We start from the raw sequence: 23,818 nt of genomic DNA, 5'->3' as shown, positions 1-23,818 counted from the left end.
TGTTAGTTCCCATAATAAAAATAGTCTATTTGTTAAGAAACTATCTTAACAAAACTAGGCACAGAGTAATACTTATTTAATATCTGGTATTCCAAATAAATCTTGATAGAATCAGATACAACATATATATATAACTATTGCAATCCATTTTTAAAAATAGTTTATCGTTTAAAAACTATATTTTAAAGACATTTAATTTTAATTTTTTATTTAAATTCTATCTAAAGATTAATAACGAGAAAATTTGTTTAAATTCTATGTATCTACGATACAATAATTTTTAGACCTATTTTAAAAAGAAAACAATTTTTATTTAAAACTTTAAGAACGCTGCTTATAATTTCAATAATTATTATTTCTAAACTTACAACTTCGATCATAAGTTGACTCGACTCTAGTTGACTTGACTTAGCTTGGCGATCGTCAAGCATTTGGCCGGACATGGCCAAGTCGGTTTCCCATGTCGTCGTCCAGTACCTGTGTAGTTGTTGCCTCTCTTTCTTATTGTGTGTTGGGCCTGTGGTGTGTGCCTGTGTGTGTGTGTGTGTAGAACAAACGAAAAGTCGATAAACCAGTTTGTGACTTGGCTCTGTTAAGTGGAATCAAAACAGTTTAGGCACTATTCTGGACAGGGAGAGAGAGAGAGAGAGAGATTCTGTTGGGATTGGGATTTGGGAAGCGTAACAACAGCAACTTCCTCATCGCGTTTTCATTCAATGTTTTTCACGCTGCGCAATTTCAAAAGTCAAACGCGTAGAAAAATATAGTGAGAAAAAAATGTTGATTGACATTTTAATGAAAACGGATTTAATTGGAAAGCCTGCTATGAGCAATGCTACCGAACTGACCTTATATATTATCCATTGCTTCTTGGTCAAGTTGCACTTAGTCAGGGCTTAACGTTCCTTTGTGCCCTCTACATCAAATTTGGGCCAATGTCGCAGACAGGCAAAGACCGCGCGTTAAACGAACACTTAATAAATGATTTATCTATGAGAGGCAGTTAAAGTTAACGTTGTGCGAAGTCGTAATACACAATACAATATGATTCAATAATTGGATATATAATGCTGAACATGTATTTTAATATTTGTTTCAAATATTTCAACTCGTTTTTGCTCTGGAATAAGTCTTAAAAAAGATTGCGGCTGTACTCTGTCTTAATAGGATTTGTAAGCCTCAATAGAGACAATGAGCAGGCGATAGTTAGGAGAGTGGCGAGAGGTGACGCAAGTAAGAAGCTGACTACGAAACTTAGAGGGAGTGTGAGGGAGAGAAAAAGACTGAGAAGAGATCAGACACAATGTGAAAGAGAGCAGTTGAGAGAAATAGTGAGAAGGCGAGGGGAAAAGAGGGCAGCGTGTCAAAAGTAATTCTGCTATAGTTAAGACGCGGTTCCCTAATTTCTTTTAGAAATATCGATCGACAATATCAAACAAAGATCTGTGGAACATATATATATTTTCTAGACAAACTTTGGTAGCTGTAGCTCCGTCAGTAATATTCGCATAGGGCGTACAAATTTTATAGTTGTACTTCATGCCAAATCGCGTGACCCTTCTCAATAAAATGTATGATATGACAATTGAAGGACTTTGATTTTGATTATAAATTTCAATTTTATACTTTTATGTGAATTAAGCAATTCAGTTTGAAGACATGCTCAATACTCAGCAAACTATATGCATTAAGTATATATTAAGTATATATATACATATATATATATATATATAGAGAGAGAGAGAGAGATCTGCAAGTAGATGAGTAGGCCTTTGGCGTAGCTCGAGCTATAACTGGAGGTTGCCGTCGGCTCAAATGGCTGTGTACTTTGCAAAAGTGCCAGCAAAATAATAATAAGAAATGAAAACAAATTAACATTTATTATTGACAGTAACAACCGTTTGGTGTCTGTTTACCTATTTTATTTGTTTATTACTCGTCCGTTTATCGCATTTTACACTTCCTTGTCATAATTTGACTTTGAACTTGACTTTAGCCTGAGGCAGTCTTGCAATTGGAGTTGGAGCTGGAATTGAGCTAAGCCTTGGACTTGAAGTTGATGTTGGAGAATTGGAGAACGTAGCTTGACCTTGACCTTCGGCCGAGCCTAAGGCTTGGCTTCATCTTCAGCGCTGCCTGTCAGCCAAGGTTGGCGAAAACAGAGTCCATTCCTATATATAAATATATATATACATATATCTCCAATAAATATGTGCTAATATTTATGCCCGTATAGCCCGCTGACCCAAATGCCACATAATAAGTGCAACAACTGCAATAATAGCAACAATTTGCGCGGCTCACATCAAATATTGGAAGCAACAGCAAAAACAACAAACAGCAAACAATAAAAGCCGAGTTATAAACTCACAATGGCCAAGCAATAGGCATGGAAATTGGTTAGCCGCATAAATTGTGTCAGCGGCAACAAAAGCACGTGCCTTTACATAAAACATGCATATAGATACATTTTCTATTGTTCGATAATTAAAGCCGTATGCAACAACAGAGATAACAACAACAAAAACAATGGCAATTATTCAATATCTAAATATAGATATACCTAGCTTCAGACTGTATGGGAAATTGATAAGCATGGCCAAAATAAATGCTGAAACTTGGCTGCCTAAATACTCTTACCAAGTTATACGAAAGGTTGGGATATATTTATCCCGTTTTATGGACTAGTTTTTCTGTTGTAAGGTCTGAAGTATCCATCAATATGATACATATAGTACATATAGCTCGATTCGTACTCATCTGTATTTATACTTCTGGAACTCCCTGAACATAATGTCACATATATCATCTGCCGTGTTTATTTACTTCGTTAAATGTTCTGCAGAAATGGTCTATCATATGCGGATATAAACGTGTTAATGTAAGATCTTTAACAGTTTTACTTATAATTTGTTTATCTGATGACACACGAGCACCGAAATATTATATTAAGTGTATCTGTAATCACGTTCATTCAATAAGATAACCTTGGCTGGTTCAAGAGAATATAAGAGTTTGCTTATTAAAAAGGAAGAGCACGCAACATTTTATAAAAATGTATGCCTTGATTTTAAGACTGAGTTCACTCAGCTTTTTCATACTTATGTTATTAATTAAATAGTTTATACTGACAAAAAATATTAAAATATGCCTTTGTAAATACAAGAAAATATTTTTAAACACTTCTTTTTATATATTCACCTATAATGGGTGCATAACATCTATTGTTTTTTTTTTTGTAAACTAAATCCATAAAATGTTGACTAAGCTGTTGATACAAAACGAAACAATGACAAGATAAGTTAGAGAATAATATAAGATAGGCATCTGCGCCTGGAAAATATACTTGAATAATACAAGAAAAATCAGAAAAACTCTAAGATATTTTTATTGCTTTAAAAAAATTTAATTAATTTGCTTTTTAGTTCGTGTCTAACAATCTTCATAAATAAACATAACAATTTCAATAATATATATAATTTCTTTTCGCCACAACAATAATAATGAAATAACTATTTGATATGAAAATAATGTCAAATAATAATTGAAATAAACACTTATCAAATATACATTAAATTCCAAAATGTATTTGAAGACTTAAAATAATTATTTAATTATATTTTTTATAATTATTATTATTAATAGTATTTCTATTATTAATATTATTATTATTATTGTTATTATTCTTATTATTAATATTATTATTATTATTAGTATTATTGTATTTTCATTATAAATATTATTTTTGGTATTAGTATTTTTATTATTATTGTTATTATATTTCTATCATTATTATTTTTATTATCATCATTATTACTAGTATTATTTATATTTTATTATTATTATTTTTACTTAATTATACTTACTTTAAACCTAAGAATTTTTAAAAAATATCCTTTTATACTTGACGATGCATTCCATAAACCCAGGCCATGGAAAAGTGTGTTCAAAGTTTTGCATAAAAAGCAGCTAAAATATAGCTTTCCTGGTGTTCACATTTTTGTATTGTTACTGCAAGCGTGTCGCTGTTGTTTTTGCTCTCGCTGTTGTTGTTGTCGCTATTGTTGTTGTGGTTTTCATTAGTGCTATTATTGTTTTTGTTGTTGATGCCATAATACTGTGTGCGTAAATGTATCTGTGGATGAGACTCACAGATGCTTAAAGACAATGTCACTGCCAGCAGTCAAGCAGCAGTCACCTACTACTTGAAGCCCCAATGCTTACGGATCGGCACTCGTCGATGATAATTAAGTTTGCTGATGGCAATCATTATGACGATGACTGTGACCGCTGGCATGACTGTCTGTTCGAGTGGCTGCGGGGAAGTCGCAACAGTTGTCCAAATTTATCGTGTTCATGATGGGAAAAAACGCCTTGAAAATAGGTGTTGCCGTTGCCGTTGCAGCAGTTATCAATTGCAACAGCCGCTGACTGTCCATAAAATGCAGCGTAATGCAAATTTTATTGTTGTTGCTGTCGGACAATACGTGAGACACAATAAGTTTACGGTCCTTTTGTTCATATTTGTATAGATTTGTCGCATTTCACGCCTACGAAATGGCATACAACTGCGATTGCCAAATGCATCAGACTCAAAATATATGTTAATCGCACATCAATTAATTATTTTTTCATCCGAAATTCAGGGTCAAGTTGTGTAAATATTAAACAATGAATGGTGCCTAATTGAATTATGCTCTGATAGAGTCAAGTCAAAGATATTTTTATTTGTGTAAACATTTATTTATTAGCTTGAAATGGTCGTTGGAAGAGCAGAAGAGAGGGGTTTGCTTAAATATAAAAAAGTTAATCGGATGTGACACAGAAATCGCTACAAATCGAATTCTTACCCAATTCAAATTCTCGTTGACGCAGGCATTTTGTCTGGTTGTTTTGTCTTGTCAAGAGATTAGGTTTTGTCAAAAACACCCTCGACGAAAAGGTTGTAAATTGGTTTATTGTAAAACCAATGAATGGAATCAAAATGTTATTGATTTTCTGTTTATTCTGTCTACTCTATATTAAGCTTTTCCTTGGATTGAGTTATTAAAATTATATTTTTTTGGTAACCGAAACCGCTCCAAAACCATCCGACCACAAAGAAGTTAACATCTTTGACTATGAAAAGTATTTAAATATTTCGGAGATTTGGTTTTATTGAATTTATCAATTCAAATTCAAATTAAGGACGTTCTTTGACTCTCAATTAGCACGTGTTGCAGTTTTAACAAAAAGTTCAGTACTGCAGTTAGGCATATGCATAAAGGCAGTCACAAAGGCTTAGTTAACAAAGCGCTGATTTAATTGTTGTTACAGAAATACAACTCATAGAAAATTAAATCCCTCGAAGTTCTGCGTCAACGAGTTAAAAGTTTTAAGAGTCTTGCAAAGAAACTATCCCCAAAATCTTAAGAGATTTGATTATTATTTTATAATTATAATTTACACATTATAGATAGAACACAGGCTATCATTGTCTTGTTACATCCGAACAGGATAAGTATTAGGTAAAGAACTTAGTTATAATTAACATTTTGTAGACAGCACAGACTACCATTGTCTTAGTCAAATGCCATTCATAAACTAGCCCGAGATTCTTACCCGCAATCCTTGTCATTCAGCTGGCTAAATGACTAAGGCACTTGGAAACCCCTTCTGCTGAGCGAGAACCCAACTCTGTTAATTGAAAAGAGTCTTGTTTTCTTGTGTGATAAACACCCTGCTTATATATGAGCTTAAATGTATGTGTATATTGATTCGCAGCTGATTCATCGGAGAGGGCTTCAAGAATCTGTAATTGCTCATACAGTTTTCAAGTTTTCAGCTAATTGCTTTTGCCTTGGTTTTTCCTTTAGTTACCGGGCAAGGTATTTGTTTTACGTTTTGTCATACGGAATACAGTCATACAGTTAAAACTTATAGTTAGGATACTAACGGGTTTTACTGCTGCGGCATCTGTGTGCAGTGTCATTTGCATTTCCGCTGGCCGAGAATCAGTCAACGGCAACATTAGCATCTATGTCTACATAATGTCTGCTAACTGTAAACGGCAAATAACAACAATTTATCCTATGCCGCTTATACAACAATGTGCATGCAACAAGCGTGTGTGAGAGAGAGAGAGAGAAAGAGGGACAGTGCCGGGGCCAGTGCAAAAATTAGCTTAGCATTACATTTCACTCTTAACATTTAATAAGGCTAACCCCCGGCTCGGCGCCCGCCTCGGTCGCACTGTCGCACAGACGCCCTGTCGCTATGTTGCGTAATTGCTGTTGAGCCGTCAATTCAATTGACGTTACTCATACGTACCGTTGTGCGGATGTCGCGTGTGAGTGTGTGTGTGTGCGTGTATAATTGTGTGTCTGCCTGTCTCTCTGTCTGTCTGTGTGTGTGTGTGTGCATGTGTGCAAATTAGTGCACATCCAATACCCCTTTCAGCTGTAACAGAAGAAAGCTTAACGCAACGCACCGAAGCGAACACACACTTACCGTTCCACAAAGCTCATATATAATTTTCTTTGAGAAAATCGGAATTTCAAGATTTACTGGTTTATATTTACTAGTATGTAATATAACCGAAATTTATAATTATTATATTTTTTTTCATATTTTTCTGAGTGCTATTCTATTGTATGGGTTGAGCATCTCATACCCTATAAAGTATGCACTCCTGATGGCCATCAATAGCAGGGAATTTCATTCACTAGAATAGTTCAGATTTCGGTTTATATGCTGTCGCTCTCATTTACTATATATATATATATAAGTCAAGACATATGCAATAGGACATATGCAACAGGTACAAGATAAGTAAGTCCTTAAGGAATTTAGAAGCGAGAAGCAAATATGTATCTGTATATTGATTTTTAGTAAAAATGTCCCCTAACATATGGAAAAAAACCTATTAAAAAGATTTTTCTATCACATTCACCTCAAGCTTTTTATAAAAAAAAAGGTAGGCAAAGCATTTTTGTGATATTTTTCTTCTAACTTGAATAAGAAATCGTACCAATATTAAACATTTTAATTATTTAGCTATTCATTAACGACTGTTAGTTAGAAACATGAAACGATCGATTACTACAAAATGGCTATGCTCGAAGTTAGGGCATTGAAAGCGTCATAGACACGTCTCTACTATGACAATTTAAGTGAATGCTCTTTATTTGATTTTTACTTTGTTTTCATTGTTTGATTTTCGCTTGCGCGTTATTTTCATGCTGAACTCATTAAAAATTGATAAAAAGGGTATACTGGCTTTGTGCAAATGTATGTAACAGGCAGAAGGGAGCATATGTGACCAATTAAACTATAAATATATCGCGTTCAGTATCAAAAGTTGACTAGATCTAGCCGTCTGTCTTTATGCATAAACGTACAAGCTAAAAGAGCTTGGGATTTGAAATGGGAAACACAGTTGCTCCTAGCTCACGAAAAGCTCGGGCTTGTAATTATCGATAGCTCAACCTGTTTCCATGTAATTGATCACAATCGATATTGACATCTTGTCTTTTGAACATATTTTGGCTAGAACTAGCAAGTTTGGGGTGAAGGATAACTAAGAGTTAAGAGCTAAAATGTTTGCAAGGGCAGCTCGGCGCTGAGATCAGGGTATCTTCTAGTCGAGCACTCCCGCCTAGACCAGTCTTGTTATATTTTTGTTGTATTTTATTGCAACAATCGCAAAATTGACGTTAATTTCGTGCAGACTCGCCAGCATTTGGCATTAGTTTCACAAATATTTAGTTACACGTAATACGGGATACCTTTTCTATATTGCTCTAATTGTTTTTTTCTTTTTAATAATGGTTATTGCTATTGTTGCACTATTTTTTAGAGTTGATTATATTATTGATATGCATTTTGCATATGATTTCCACACAAGACTTTCACTTGCATATTTCCAGCAATTAAACAAATCGATGATGTCTGATGAAAAGTGTTTTTTCCAATAATTTTTCCACAGACAAGTGAAATCCCAATGCAATGGGATTCCTTTACACATCCCATTGGCATTGATTAATGTGCGGCTCATGAATTTACTTAGCCATTGCGTGCTTGGAGATCTGCCAACAGGGCAAGTGGGCGCCGCTCACACACACACACACACACACACACACACACACACACACACAATAAGCCAAATACATATAAGCATGTTGGCATATAAATATTTCAATTTTTGGCATAGATTTTCATTTTGACAGCCAAATTTCCAGCCAACAATGCAAGTATAAATATATGTACACCATGTATTTATACATATGTACATGCCAAACAGTTTGTACTGGCTTCCCCAAGTAAATATAGTTACCAAGCATTTGGCTTTCCATTTGAAATGGAAGCACCGTCACGGCACGTGTGTAAACAATATTGCCCAGTCATTGAACCCGCTTCCCAAGGCATAAGCCTGTTCCCACTTAGACGCCGACCTTGGCCAGAACATTGAGCAGACTTTTTTAGAGCTGCCTGTTGGACTGCGTTTAAATTGGTAAAGGTCTCAACCGGCAACCGTATAATTACCTATCAAATTATGCAAGTCGATTAAGCGATTTCCTCTATAAGGCGACCCATATTCCAGCAATATTCTCTCGTACGACATTGAAAGAAGCTTTGATCAAAGTCGACGCTTTCACCAGCGGCAGGAAACCTCAGTGGCTTGGTTCACGATTTGAACCAACGCGCTGGTTCAGTTCGTGAAGCTGGTATTCCACGTACATGAGCCCAGGTTTTGTTTTATCTGAGCTTTATATATTTTTAATCATATACACCTAAGTCTGTTTTTACACGGTCTTTTTTTACACGGTTTTGATATAACACGGTTTGAAAATTGAATATTTTTAATTTTTTTTACACGATTTTATTCCATTTAGCACGATTTGAAATTTTATGTACATACTTAAATTTTTTTTATATAATAATAACCTATTCTTTTCGCTCACAACATAGTTGTTTAGTTCCTGAACTTGCCATACATTTAATTTATATTATGTACTTTTAAGATTAGAGTGCATATCTTTTTTATCATTAATTACTATGCTTGTGAAAATAAGCATTATATATTTGATTTAATAAAATAAACATGAATTCTTGTTCTTAAAAATTCTTGTTTTTTACTAATTTTAATAGGTTTTAGAGATTAGGAACAAATCACCCATTTTTGTATACGATCAATGTCTTTTTTTACACGGTTTTTTTTACACGGTTTCTTCTGGAACCAATCTACCGTGTAAAAACAGACTTAGGTGTATATATATTTTCAAACTTTTTATGAAACTTTTGAATTTTTTATTCATTTATTATATATATTTTCAATATTTTATTTTGTTTTCTATATATGTATTTTTAATTTGATCTTTACTTACTTTACTTTAAGATAAATGCAATAAAAAGTTTTTTAATTTGAACCAAACTATTGTTAAAAAAAAAAGTTCGGTTTACGTCAAATGTAAATTGTAGGTTTGGTCTCGAACCGCTTTAATTAATAATTAATGTCTTAAAAACCATATTTAAATAATGTCTACAAAATCGTGTTTCAAGAACAAAAATTGACTTTAAACAAGTTGAAAACTCTTAAGATGAACAAGTATATCTTGCATAAACTTATTACAAATTTTGCATATCAAGTTCTAAGAGCTATATTCGTACTAAGAGAAAAATAAGTACTTCCCGATTCTTGTTAATACAAAACAAAAAAATCTTTGATCAAATGAAACAATACTAAAAACAATATTTAAGTCTAGTTATACTTAGACTAAGTATGAAATTCCTGTGTAAACAAACAGGTCGTGTGTACTAATATTGTATATACATTATTTATAAATCTTTATTTAGGTGGATCGAGGAAAGTTCCCCAAAACCAGCACTATATATATTATTGCTATTTATTTCAATTCAGTCTTGCAATTTAAGCAGCCAGCATATGTATCTTTATTGTAAATGATATGTATCGAAGTATTCAAAGTTAGTGTTCAACCAACGTCTTCTGATCGTTGATCTCACGAATGCAATTACGCGCACTTCCCCAAAAAGTTTACAATGCTTCGAGTAGTAATATCCGCATAGATGCGAAGGCAGATCCAAAAAGCGGAACTAACATTTTAGCCTGTATTTAGCTTGTGATAATCATATTGTGATCCGTACTTCGGCTCATATAACAGTCGTTGGTTGCATGTTGGCTGGCAAATAGATGGGTTGCATTTATGCATCTTACTCTCTGCCTCTTAAGGCGAAATGAAAGAGATGGTAAAAAAATTAAATTAGCTAATTACAATTAATTATAATAAATTATGCTGCATTTTACATTGTTGTAGTACAATGCAAGCTGCAACATTGCCGTCGCTGTCGCTCATTATGTCACTCTGGTAATTTGATTGCCAGCATGCTTAGAAATATAATCATTTTCTTTTGTTAGCAATTTTCGAGAAAAGGTTGGTATTTTTTTTTTTTTTGGAAAGTAACCCAGGCCCGCCCGCTGCTTAAGTAGTGCAATTAACGAATGCCGAAAGTAAAAGTGTGCAGGGGGAAAGGGGCAAACAAAAGTGCTTTAAGGGTTTTCAGCTGGCACATGGTGTGCATGTATGTATGTATGTACATGTATGCCAAATGCTCCGCCTGAATGGGCCAGCGTATCCAATTAGCTGTTGGCGTTTGCATAACGTGACCAGTTCCATGATATCTTAAATTGCCATTTGGCTTGCGTGCAAATCAATAGCAAACTATGTAGTTTCCATGCCAAGTCAATGGTCTCATCGAGCCAATGATTGTTGCAGCCGACAGTGCAGTTCATATTGATGCCAGCCACCTTGAGAATTGACTTGATTCTCATGATATGCTGCTGGCGCCAGTGTCTGCCCTCAGCCGAGCTGGCAAAAGAGCGACAGCTTCAGCTACAGTCTTAGTATCGTGTGTCACTGCCAGCCATGGCGAGCTGGCTAACCTTCAATCTCATATTTAGCTATCTGGCGACTGCTAACTGCTGACTGCTGACTTCTTACTGCTCACTGCTCACTGCTCACTGCTCACAGCTTACTGCTGACCGGCTATGACGTCAATGGCTTTGTTCTGTAGCTCTACGTGATGTATGCGCAATCTGAGCGCCAGGTCATGTAATCACGACAGCCGAACTATACACTGCGTGGCGGTAAAAGTAAGCTGCACTATATAAGAACACACCCAGTCAGTGGGTATGCATATCAGATACACCTGTATTACTTTTTACCACAATATCCTAGTATGCGTCCTAGAATAATTGGAATAGCCAGTAAAATTTTAAACCTAGCTTAAGACGTTTTTTGTTAATATTAACAAATTCTAGAATTGCAATATATTTAGAAGAAAAATAACAAATATATTTAAGCAGAAATTTCATAAAACACATTTGCTTGCCACAACGCTGTTTAAATTGAAGTGCACAAAAACGTTTTAAAAATAATAGTGTTGAGGAGTGATTGCACACTATGCAACACTAGCGGAAGTTCACAAACTTTTTGACTTCACGCTGAAAATTTTGACCTCTTCGAAACACAAGAAATAGCAATTCTTAAAAAAGTCAACTTGATTTCATTTCCGCTTTGAGTTTGAGTGTTGCAAAAGACATTTACATACAATAGTCTTTAGTAGAGAGAGCTTTTGTGAATTGAATTCGTAAGCAATTAAGACTTGACGCAAATTATTTTGACATTTCCGAAACTTTCTTTACATCAGAAATGACAACAGACAACAGTACAGACAGTACGCAGTGTTGTACAATACGTTTGCAAATTGAATTCTCTAACAATTTAGACATTAAGCAGATAATGTCCACGTTTCCGAGACTAACTAACACCAGAAATGACAATTACGTAGAAAGAAAAACACTTGATGTCATTTCCGTTTTAATACACTTAGTATTGATAGCACACAGTGTTGTACAACACTTTGCAAGCTCAATTCACTTTCCCTGCAGACAACACGCAAATTAGATGCATTTAGGGTTTGGGTATTTGATAGTCGTTCACACTCGACTGCAATGTTCTGGCCAGCGCTCGTTCAGGCTTTGGGCGTGCTGTGAGTTGTTGGATTGCAAATGCAATAATAAGCAAATTACATAACTTGCTGTTGTCTGTCCATTTGTGGGATTGCCTGTGCCTGAGCTTAAGCTCTTAAGCACTTAATTAGCGTTATTAAAATTATTTGGCAAATGTGATTAGCAAAATGTGGAAGTCGTTGTCGTTGTCCAATTTCAAATTCAAATCCAAATGCTCTTCGGTCATCATCATCATTTGCACATGCTTAGTTGAACATTTTCAGTTTTATGTTTTTTTGCATTTCGTGTTGGCAGTTTGTCTTGGAATTTGCCTGTTCGCATATTGGTAATTCGGATGCGCAGGCTTCATTAGCGTGTGGCCTGCAAAATGTAAACAGCCAACTGAAAATGCTGTTCGGGCTGCTGTTGTTGCTGCTGGAAGTTGAACGAACGCAAACTCTGCAAATCATTTGCCAACAACGAACGATACAAAACAATTAAGTGGTAATGACATTCGAGACGCTTAATGACTCCATTTGCCAGTCGCCGCAATCAACTTGACTGATGTTCGGGCGTTTGCCGTTTCTCTAAGTAGCCACAAAGTGCTCGCTGCAGGCCGTTGAACGTGCTGCAAATGTGCAAATGCTTTCAATGCCTAACACAATTCTCCGATTTTCCCTGATATTGTATATGTGTAGCTTACCTTATGGGCTTATCAATTCCGCTCGAAAAGTGTGTCAGTTAGTCGGTTTAATCAACTGCCGTCAATTAGGCGACCTCGTTGAATGTCGACGCTGACGTTGCGGGTGTAGACTACCTTTTAATTCTAAGCACGCACCACACTCACACAAGCACACTTATCTGTATTTATGAGTGTCTCAGCAAGCTACAGTGTTGGGCAGAAATCTACATACAGCGCTGTGTTTAAGCGTTTTTGGGTAGTGTAGTACGACGAAGTGCAATTAATGAAGTGCTTTATGTGGCGCTGTACATTAAAACCCTTTTCCAGGGCTATTATTGGACTAGCTTTTATTAGAGTTGTAACCTAATGTTGGACAATTTATCCGGTATTTACTTTAATGTATGAAAAAAAGAAATATGTTTCAATGTTTGGTTTAGTTTATACGGTTTAGATGCTAAAGCACTAGAATATGCTTGCTTTGCTTTTTTGGTTGACGCTTGCAATTCCCAATATGTTTAAGCTTCAAAAGGAGGACAAGGTGTTGGCGATTCTAGAGTAAAATCTACTCTTAATAGAACCGGGTGGTTCGTGAAAAAGCTGCACAAACAACATTTTTTTGCTCTTTATGCCTAGTTGTTTATTGCCGGCCAGTTATTAATAGTTTATCAATAGTTATTAAATAACTTTTCAATTTGTTACCTTGAAGTTCTTTTATATTAAATGAAAACTGTTTCTATTTAGCCCACAAATTAAGCGTTCCCGTTTCCCACTTTTTAGTTAAGCTTATGAAATTTCTAAAAAATACCGTACCTAGACTTCTGCCCAACACTGTGCGGCATTTAGTTTTGCATGTTGTGGCGCTGTTAGTGAGAAGCGCCACCAAAATTGGTCAACTTGAGCCGTTGTGGTTGTCGCTGTGCATGTTTACTTTCCCAACGATTTGAGCTGCCCAAAAAAGTCATTCGCGTTTTGCCATATAGGTAAATAAGATTTGTTTAAATACATTTAAATATACGCATACATATACACCATTTCAGTCAGTTTTATTTATTTTTATTTTTTTGGGCGCGGCTGTCGAGTTCTCACCGCAACGTTATTGCCCAACCCATTTTTTGAATTGCGTTTTAGATTTCGACTCTCCATTGATGCATCCGCCAAATTACCGCCTAATTTTAGCTTCCAGCATTAGCTCGACAGCTTGGCATGTAAATCAGCTCAGGCCCATAAAAGTAAACCAGTTGAACGTTTGTATTTAAATTGCACGAATATGCATATGCCGTATTAGCACCTGGCAACTGATGCAATTTCATTGATCTACCGCTTTGGCAATCAGATGGCAACAACAATTGCCCAGATACACTGCAAATAATTCTAGTAGCAGCTTTGAGTGGGCTACAGCCTAAGTGGAATATTGGATTATTGATTACTGGCTTACTGATGAAATTAAGCTCAGAGAGACGGAGATTGACGGCTATTTAAGTTAAGAAAAAATTATTCATTGTTCAATATTATTGACGAAGGTCTAGTTTACAGCGATTGTTTCTGTGGCAGCTAAATATAATTTGATTCTAAGATTAAACGAAATGTTAGTTAGCATATTGAGACTAGTAAACAAAGAAGGCTGTCGTAAAGGAACAACAAATTTTGACCCGCTTTGCCTTTGGGTTCAGTTCGTGCAACTGGTTTTGCATTTCCATGAACCCCAGGTTTTGATTGAAACCTTGTTGAGTTCATATACTCTCAATATATTAAAAAATACTTATATTTGTTATTCTTTATAAGTATACTACTAAACATTTTGCAATTATTCATATTTTCATATGCAAGCTGCGCGCTGAGTTTGATCTCTACATAAAAATGACATCTACCAAATATGTGTTAAGAAATAGCAAGATATTTACGGACGGGGTCTGGGCATTTCTGAAACGTTTTATATTATGAACTATTTTGAGTTATTTTGCAAAAATATGGTTCGGTTCGGCTCTTTTTTGGGCAATTGCTTGGTTCAAGTTTTGGATCATGAAAAAATAGAATTTGTAGTTCTCGAACCGAAGCTAGCCAATTTTGCTCGGCTCTATTTCAGACAAGGTTTGTTCATGTTAAAAAAAGGTGTAGTTCCGAGCTCGAACCGGATCGGCTCTGAGCCGCTTTGTAGCTCTGCTCTCCTTACCCATACCCCATAACGCGCTTCGATTGAATGTTTTCATTAAATATTTAATTATAATAACCTATATTTTGTGGAGTCGAAGATATCTCTTCTGGCCGTTACATCATTTTATTACGCGCTTTGAGTTCATTTTAATTGGTTAACTCTCTTATAGTTGCGTCTATTGCCCATTAGTAACAACATCCCATCTTTTTAAATGCTGTAGGGTATACTTTTTTAGACTGCCATCCAATGCTGCGTATGCATAATTAAGCATACGACAAACGTTATGCGTTATGTACACTGCAGTCAGAGGCAGAGTTTTTTTTTTTGTTGTTAATTGTTCAAGTTGATGGGCTCTTTATGCGAGCTGCGCTCATCTCAAACAATGAGCGTTGGCAATGATAAGCTAAAGCTGCCCAAGTACGCCACGCACTAGTTCAGAATTACCCAAAAAGTAGCAAAAATAATACACTTAATTATTCTATTTGGAGTCGCGGCTAAGCCTTAAACACCATGCCGTGCTGCTCCACTCGAGTGCCGGCTTAGCCGAGTGTGTCCAAGTCGATATCGAGGCAAAGATCTAAATCGTTTCATAACCCAAACATTGCTTATATATGTATATATTTTAACTTATGCAAACATCTTTCTGTGTCCTTTCAGTTGTGAAAACGCACCCGGAAGCCCAATTTGCAGCATCCAAAAAAAAGAAAAGGCAGCACAACATATATATAGTTCCGGCCGGTGGCAACGCAGGAGCGAATCTGTGAGTACATAAACATGTTACGAGTTTGTTTGGGGGTGTGGCACATCCGCAAGTTACAAATCCTCAAACGCAAGACAATAGACAGACCCACAATCATACCCATAACAATAACAGTAGGAAAAGCCGCCGCTGAATACCCATAAGTTCAATTGCGAAATAAGTCGGCGCCCATTCAGACCTTTGCCATTGTTGCCAGTCGCAGTCAGTTTCAGGCAATGCAAAAAACGGCAACGACTGCAATTGCATAAAAGTATGAAAAATTTATATTCTCACAACTTCGGAAACAAATCAACAACTCGCCCAGCAGAGTGAACGACTAGCAAATGCCCTTAAATCAGGTCTAAGCTTATACGGACACATATTCCTGCTCATAAACATGAGTAATTGAAAATGTAATATATTTTGGCCTGCTATAAAAGCAGAAAAATAGCTTCGCTTGATCCTTTTTATAAAATGTATGAGTACATATTATAGTATATATGGGTAGGGTATAAAGTTTACAAAGAAACTTCGCTAACTAAAGGGAGTTTCTGCTAGACGCAGTTAACTGGGAGAAGTGTAGCTGGAAAATTAACTCAGGTTTAAGCGATTCGATGATTGGGCAATGTTTAGTCGCTGTTAACTATGTTTTGGAGCTGTTAATTCGCCAAGCACGGCATTAATTGCAGTAGGCTTTGCCATTGAAATGAACTGTCAAATGTGAGCCTCCCTGCGCTTATTTCGTGTTGACAGCTCAAACTGTTCAAAACTTCAGGCAAATAAATTAAGCTATTTTGTAAAACTGAGAAGAAAAAAAGAAGTGCAGCAAGCATGTTAGCCGCCGGCAATATTTGCAGTGGCAAGAAGCCAGCCACCCCAAGTGGAGCCAACAGGAACCAGAACAACGAGCACTCTCGTCCATCAGCTCTGAATATGAATGTGCAGCAGAGAAAACAGAATAGCAATGGAAATACCGCAAGAAATGTGGCAGTGCCGTCTCTGCCGCCAATCGCTGAGGTGCCCGAAGTTCCATGGAGTCGCAACCAAAAGCAAACCAAAAACAATCCGGTGCCGCTGATAAAATGCAAGCAGCCGCAACAGCAGCCACGTCGCCAGGACCAGAGTCAACCACAGTCACAACAACAACAACAACAACAGCAGCAGCAACAACAAAATGTAAAAAATGAAACCAAGAAACGGCGTCAGGTAAGCAGCCAGTGGAAATAGCAGTAACAAAGGATATCCATTTTATCATTTGTGCTCCTATCCTCCCAAGAAAGGACCACTGCCGGGCTCCGCAAATCAGTGGTACGCGCTCAGCAATCGTGTCCATAAGCACGGCACCACCATTGAGATGATGTACACTGGCCTAACCGTGCCACAGCCCAGGGAGCTGGTCGATGTGCGTGCCATACCGGGAGTCACACACGTGACCATGGAGTTGCCGGCAGGCGTGTTGCCTAACATCAGAAATAGTACTCCAGACATGCCGTCCCTGATGAATGCCATGGATTTCTTTAGATTTCCCGAGCATCATCTACCCGCTCCCGGCATGGGGCCCAGCACGACCATTCAGGTGATACCCAAGGACAACAACAACAATGTCAACCCAAACAACATGGACAGCATTGAGGTGGTTCCGTTGAGCTATGCACGGGCTGCACCCTTAAAGCGCAGCTCATTGAATGTGGCCTTCCAGAGCTACAGCTTGATGCAGCTAGAAGTCGATGAGGGCCAGTCCCAGGAGCCGGGCAGAGTGGTCATGGATGCGGAAATATCGCCAACGTATATGCTAACCACACATCAGCAGCTGCGCCTGCAGGCGGCCATCATGCAGGAGAATGTGCCGCTGGCCGATGCTCTACTGCCCATTGTGGAGGATCTGTACGAGGAGCACGAAAAGCTACATAACGCCGGGCTTCGTCTGGTGCCAGCCCCAATACCGCTGCCGTATGGCACCATGAGATTTCACTACATTGATCCGCCACTCTTTGGCAGCCCCAAATCTGTGCCCATGTCGATGCCATGCGCTCCACCGTATATAGTCGAGGTGCCCCGTGGGCAGACAGTGCGCAAAAAGCGCAACCCGGTAAAACAAGCAAAAACTAACAACTACATCGATGTTGGTTCAACAATAATGGCTCTGGATCAAAATGGGAATTATAAGCCGATGGTGTTTTCCGAGTGGGGTAAACTGAAGAAGGGCCAGCAGCCAATAGAAGCAAGTGAACTCTAGGGCTAATGTTAACAGATGAACATCAAGACAGCTTTGATAAGAATTGACAGATCGTCCTAGATTCTGAGTATAGCTATGCATCGAATTGGTAAAGCCAGAATTGCAATAAGCCTGACATCCAAGTGCAAATGAAACCAAAAGAACATCCAATAAAAAAAAAATAATTTCAAAAAATAACTCCATCAAAAAGTCATGAGAGATCACACATAAATTAACTATATACAATATAACCAATAAAATAAGGACCAACATGAACGAAATGAACACCAGGTGCAAATGAATCTAAAAATGAACATTTAATAGAAAAAAACGACTAGATCCATCAAAAAGATATCACATTCATAAAATAAATACATTGAAAATAATAAAATAAGGACCAACATTTACATCTACACGTTACAAAATGAACATCGGTTGTAAATTAATCCCAAAATGAACATATAATAAAAATAGAATATTTTAAAATCTATCTACATCAAACAGATTTGACAGATCACACAATTGATATATATGCTAAAAATAAGGACCAAAACAATGAATAAAAACCAACACTTAACAAAATGAACACCAATGGCAAATGAACCTGAAAATTAACACTAAATAATAAATATATTTTGAAAAAACACAGCTCCATCAAAATCATATGATAGATCAGACATATTGTTATAATACACCATATACATTAAAGCCAATAAAATAAGGACCAAAATGAACCCCATACAAAATGAACATGAGTTGCAAATGAACCCCAAAATGAACATATAATAGAAAATAGAATATTACAAAATTTGGATTCACTTAAAATATATGTAACTGATGTATTAAAGATAAAATATAAATCAAGATGAACCCCTTAAAAAATGAACACCAGTTGCAAATAAATCTAAAAAATTAACGCTTCACTAAAATCAATAAATTCTGAGACAAGCATTAACAAAACATTAAAATTTTTAAGATGAAGCAAAATTAGGCAATGAATTAAAAAAAAGTCGGTAATCGAATAAATATCAGCTGCTGTCCCCCGACAATTCGTAGAGCATCTAAAAGGTGCTTTTAACAACCATCGAAAATGAAACACAATTTAAAATTAATTTCTTGAGTATTGCCGTCACCTGTCGCAGTCATATTTTGTTCCTTTAATTGAAAAACATTTCCAGCTAAATAATTTCACTTTCGCATTTGTTAAGCGTTCAAAAAAATAATAAAGAAAAGTGCCAATACAAAGCGAAAAAAAATAAAAAGTGAAAGAAGTACGTACCGAACAACAAATACAAATCGCAAATCTATTGTCAGTGTCATTTGTTTGGCGCAAAATTTCGTTTTCTAATGTTACCAAATATTACGAACACAACGCGCAGACAGACAAGACGAATTTCTGGCACAAATGCTGACGAATACCTGGCAACACACGAAATCGCGCAAAGAAAGCAATGGAAATATTGGTCGAAACTCAATTCTTGCATGTTCAATTTTATCTTTCATATCTTCACCAATCTCAGTCCAATTACGCTTTTAACAACTCCAAATACAACTACTTATAACAAATGGGGTAAAATTGTATAACAGTTTTATTAGAAGAATGCATTTACAATATCATAAAGTATGAATTTCGTATATGTACTTGATCAGGACGACAAGCAGAGTCTATCTGGCCATATCCGTCCATTGGAACACGTCGTCTCGAAAACCTTAAGAGCAAGAGACTTGAAATTGTATATAAATATATTCGCATGTGCTAATGATTCTCATTCGATATCTTCTTTCATTTTCATAATATCGATAAGTATCGATTTTGATAAATGGCTTAATTCATATATCTATCTTTGTATTCGATATCTCCCAGTGTTTGCATAGCATTGGAGATTAGAAGAGTTGGATATAGAGATCTGGAACTACTTTACGCTTCTTGTTATCTTCTCCCCATCACGTGTTTGCTCGCATTTAATACTTCATATTAAAGCACTGAAAATGTAAAGAAAAGATCGGACTAGAGGCACCGAAGTTCTTTAAGAATGCCTTCATGTGGGGCTCGAGAAGATGTTGGAATGTTTTATAAGGCAGCTTATAACTAAGTACATGGTATCTGCTTATCGAAAACTTTTGACTAACGCAAGCCAAAAGCTTGCATAGGAATAATCGGCGTTAATATTAAATTTAAAATCGCACTGTTTCGGCAAGTGTCTATAGATACAATATATAAACTTTATCCAAATAAAGCCTGGACTTCGAACCATGAGTTTCGACTTATCCTGGCACACATAGAGTCGCTTGACTCAAATGTTATTTTTCATAAAAAAAACCACATTTGGATAGAACGATAAGGCTTTGGATAGTCATTATTGATACGGCCAGGTGCATTGAGTTGCAGGCACTGTAATCCTTGCCAGTGTTTCCCGTTACGGCCATTTTGTTCTGCGCTGTTAAGTGAAATCCGGCGACATCGATTTCGCTGTGCTCTCTGGCCCAAAACTTTCCGATTTGCATGCAGTAAAATCGAGTTGTTTGTTAAAAGTAAGTGAAATGTCAAATCACATACCCACATTTGCCGCCTGCAACTACAGACAACACACCCGCAGTTCCGCTCACACCACAAATGTAGAAATCTGCCTGGGAAATGCGAAAAACAAGTTGTGCGCAAAATAATAAAACGAGTTAATTGTTATTGTTCATCTTGGTGGAGAAGACACGCGAACCGAATGCAAACAAAACACAAGATACTAAGTATATAAAACAATTACTTGGCATTGATGTGGAATTTGTTTGCTTTCGTTGGAGAGCCGCTAATTGGTAGAGCCGATACCGGGCACATTGTTCTGGCCGGGAGTCTGCGAATAACGTACGACATTGTGGTTTTGTATACTACTTTATTTAAACAGAAAAATCAGTACACTTCAAAGAAGGGAGATAACTATCGTCAAAAACCATTAACAGAAATAATTGTGTCGGATTAACCGTAGCCCGATTCTCCATGAGGACTCCATGAAGGATGCGCTACCTTCAATAAAGACGCACTAATCATATAAATATATTTTTTGTTTTGACTTTTGAATATTTTTGCGGAACATATAATCTCTAATTGGGGGGCGTTATGCCATGCAAATAGTAAGTAAATAAAGTAATTCATTCAGTACTGATGCTCTTGTAAAAGAATAACTGCATATCTTCAATTGGTCGATTCTCTTCCAGCAAGCGATCCAGCTTAAGAACTGGAAGCTTAAAATACCAATAATCGGCATACTGAAAACGAAAAAAAAAGAAATAGGCATTATGAGCATTATAACAGAAGAGATTTAATACCCTTATAGATAGATATATACGTTATATTTATCCTATATATTTATCCTATATGAAACAATCGTATTGAAGCTTGTAAAAAAGCTTGAGCGTAGGCAAGATGTCTTGAATATCTGACACACTTTTCAAAGTTAATCTAGTTTTTCAACCGATTTGTCCCCATAGAGGTATATAATATTGTAATAGATCATGCTTATGGTGCTCATGATATCTAGATATCTTTTGACTCATAATTCCTATGACAGTTATATGATATAGTGGTTCGATCCGGTCAATTACGACAATTACTTTCTATAGATACAGAAAGACGGACATGACTACATGGACTCGACCCGGGAATCCTCTATAAGGGTATTAAAATATGTATTATTAGACAATTATTAACATGTTCAGTACCGACCGTGTCCTGATAATCTTTGCTTATGGTATCGCAGCGGCTAAGGATAATGCTGACGGGATAATCGAGTTTCTCGCTGCATCGTATACGATAGATGCCATGCAGCACTTTGCCAGTGAGCAGCGGGCAGTCGATTAAATATAGCTCCGAGAGGGTCGGGCATTTCTTGATCATATCTAGCAGCTGATATTCCTTGAGATCCGGACAGCCGCTCAATACCAAATAGTTCTCTACTCGTGGCATGTTCAGTTCATTTATCTCGCGATCGTGAAAATAACAATTGTTCAAAACCAGGCCCTGCAGCCGTCCGCAACGACCGAGTCCCGCCTCGCGCATCCAATATGGTCCCTCAAAGCAGGCGCAGTTCATTTGCACAATCTCAATGACGTTTGCCTTTAACTCCAGCACGTAGCGCAAACACTCGATGGCCATTTCGGGCTTCTGACCGCCGACGGTTAGCTCCAGCAAATGCAATGCCGGCAGCGCCAAGACCTGATCGCGTGCCTGCAAGAAGAGTGTCATCGGCAACGAAATATCCTGTAAACGGTTGCAGGTGGAGATGCCGTGCAGATTCGGTGGCGCCTTCTTGCATTTGATGAACAGCCGCTTCAGCTGTTTGCAGCGCTCCAAAATGCCGGTGAGGGCCGATTGCGCAACATCGCCATTTAGCACCAGTAGCTCGAGCTGTGGAAACTGTTCAATAAAATGTACCTGCACCTCGCAGTGCACCTTGAGGCGGCGCAAATTGCGCAACATTTTCGGCAAGGCATGCAACGGCCATTGTGGCATCATTGAGCCGCCAAGGACTGCAGCAATGCCAACAACCCGTCCAAGTCCAGCATCGCCAGCGCCCGCCTCACGTTGTCGCTTCGTCTTCTGCTTGGGCACCGGCTCCTGGGACAAGAGCAACTCACAGTGCTGTACATTGTTGAGTGATTTGATGCCGGCACGCTCCAGCACATTTAGGTTCTCCTGGAGGCGATCCGCTGTGAAATACACATAACGAAAATGATCCATCATATTGTTTAGAAAATATCCCAATGGTTCGCCGCTTAACTCCTGCTCCAGCTGTCGAAAGTCCAAGCGTTTATGTGTGCTCCGCCAGATGCTATCGCAAACCTGCTGCACCTCCTGATGGCTCCGATAGAGCACAATCTGATCGCCCATCGATAGCTTGATTATAAGCTGGCGCAATTGGCGGTATTGTGAATTCTTCTCATTTTTGCCGCCGCTGCTCGAAGCGCCCGGCGCCTTTGACAGTTGAACTAGTTCCATCAAAAAATTTACCTTCTTTCTACTGCAGCGACAAATACCACGAAAGCCAATAAAAAAAGTTTTTAGATTTTTGTGAATTGTCAGTTACACGTGTTTACTTGTGTCTGTTGTTGTTGAATATATATTAATTTATAGAATATTATGTGCCTCAGCCTAAACTGGACACTCGTCGCAGCCTGCTTCGACCAGCAGGCATATTACCATAAGTGTTAACGACTTTCGCATACCCTATTTACCTTTAAAAGTGTGTAGAATTGACAGAAGTTTGGCACGAGCCGTTGACGAGTTGGACGCTCGACTCTTACACAAAATAGCTGCCATTAAAAACTATCGTTCATTGATTTTCCTCTTCAACATATTTCACAACACAACATCAAGAATTGTATTATTTATAAGGCCACATTTTTGTAGACTTAAGAATTCAGCTACCATATAAATTATTTTCGGCATAGTTGAATTGCATACATATATTCTACAAATGCTAAAAACAGACGGAAGAAAGCATCTCCAACTATATATGTATATATATTCCTAGTCTTAGCCGTCTGTCTGTCGAATCTCCCAAAATGAAAGTTATAGCCTTACGTTTAATATTTACATATTTATCAAGTGACTTGTAATGTCAGTGTTGCCCCATTGCATTTAAGTTCTACCCAAAATTGATATTTAACATTTTTGTTGGTTAGAACCTTACGCTTAGGCATGCACACATATTTGACTGCAATATTTAAGTCCTGAAAAATTCATAAAGACCGGACTGTAAGTCACGAAGTTATTCGGGAGTTAAGAAGAAGCACAGCAGAATGGGGCTGTGTGTGTATTTTTATAGAGGATAATTCAAATGCTTGCGACAGCATCTCGGCCTAGGATACGGGTTATATCCCCAAAAACCGAACGCGATCTCCGCCTTACAAAGCTCAGAGATCAGATCAATTTCTTTAGCAGCCTACAAGCTACTGTGGTATCGAAAGCGGTCGCCAAGCTCTTGGCTGACCCCATTGCAGAAAGGCGTCTCCAAAGGTTACACCCCTCTCAC

The 23,818-nt window shown here is 37.3% G+C and overlaps 3 protein-coding genes across 9 annotated transcripts in view; 2 read left to right on the top strand and 1 right to left on the bottom strand.

The window, feature by feature from the left end:
• LOC135427606 (probable serine/threonine-protein kinase dyrk2) overlaps window positions 1-23,818 on the top strand; it is a 34,209-nt gene that overhangs the window by 2,706 nt on the left and 7,685 nt on the right. For all 4 annotated transcript variants that reach the window (XM_064681173.1, XM_064681174.1, XM_064681171.1 and 1 more), the window contains one exon: window positions 15,499-15,601. The gene's annotated coding sequence lies outside the window, so the exon portion shown is untranslated. The remainder of the gene's footprint in view (window positions 1-15,498; window positions 15,602-23,818) is intronic.
• LOC135427607 (uncharacterized) lies at window positions 16,317-18,006 on the top strand. The gene is made up of 2 exons (XM_064681175.1): window positions 16,317-16,786; window positions 16,857-18,006. Exons 1-2 carry the CDS (start codon window positions 16,412-16,414, stop codon window positions 17,814-17,816), a joined length of 1,335 nt encoding a protein of 444 aa, XP_064537245.1. The 5' UTR covers window positions 16,317-16,411; the 3' UTR covers window positions 17,817-18,006.
• Window positions 20,738-22,917, bottom strand: LOC135427605 (uncharacterized). 4 transcript variants are annotated; one of them, XM_064681170.1, is made up of 3 exons: window positions 22,795-22,914; window positions 21,511-22,493; window positions 20,742-21,053 (listed from the first exon to the last, which is right to left on the bottom strand). In XM_064681170.1, the coding sequence occupies exons 2-3, from the start codon at window positions 22,297-22,299 to the stop codon at window positions 20,937-20,939; spliced, it is 906 nt and encodes a 301-aa protein (XP_064537240.1). In that variant the 5' UTR covers window positions 22,300-22,493; window positions 22,795-22,914; the 3' UTR covers window positions 20,742-20,936. The 4 variants fall into 4 exon arrangements, with proteins under 4 accessions (XP_064537239.1, XP_064537240.1, XP_064537237.1 ...); XM_064681169.1 differs by having other exon boundaries at window positions 20,738-21,053; window positions 21,507-22,916; XM_064681167.1 differs by having other exon boundaries at window positions 20,745-21,053; window positions 21,511-22,915.

This window comes from Drosophila montana, unplaced genomic scaffold (assembly GCF_035044405.1).
Source record: "Drosophila montana isolate Dmon_TW-CO22-7 unplaced genomic scaffold, ASM3504440v1 contig_2178_1, whole genome shotgun sequence".
Taxonomy (NCBI): domain Eukaryota; kingdom Metazoa; phylum Arthropoda; class Insecta; order Diptera; family Drosophilidae; genus Drosophila; species Drosophila montana.
Note: the sequence above shows the minus strand (reverse complement) of the source record. Positions and strands in the feature narration are given on the sequence as shown.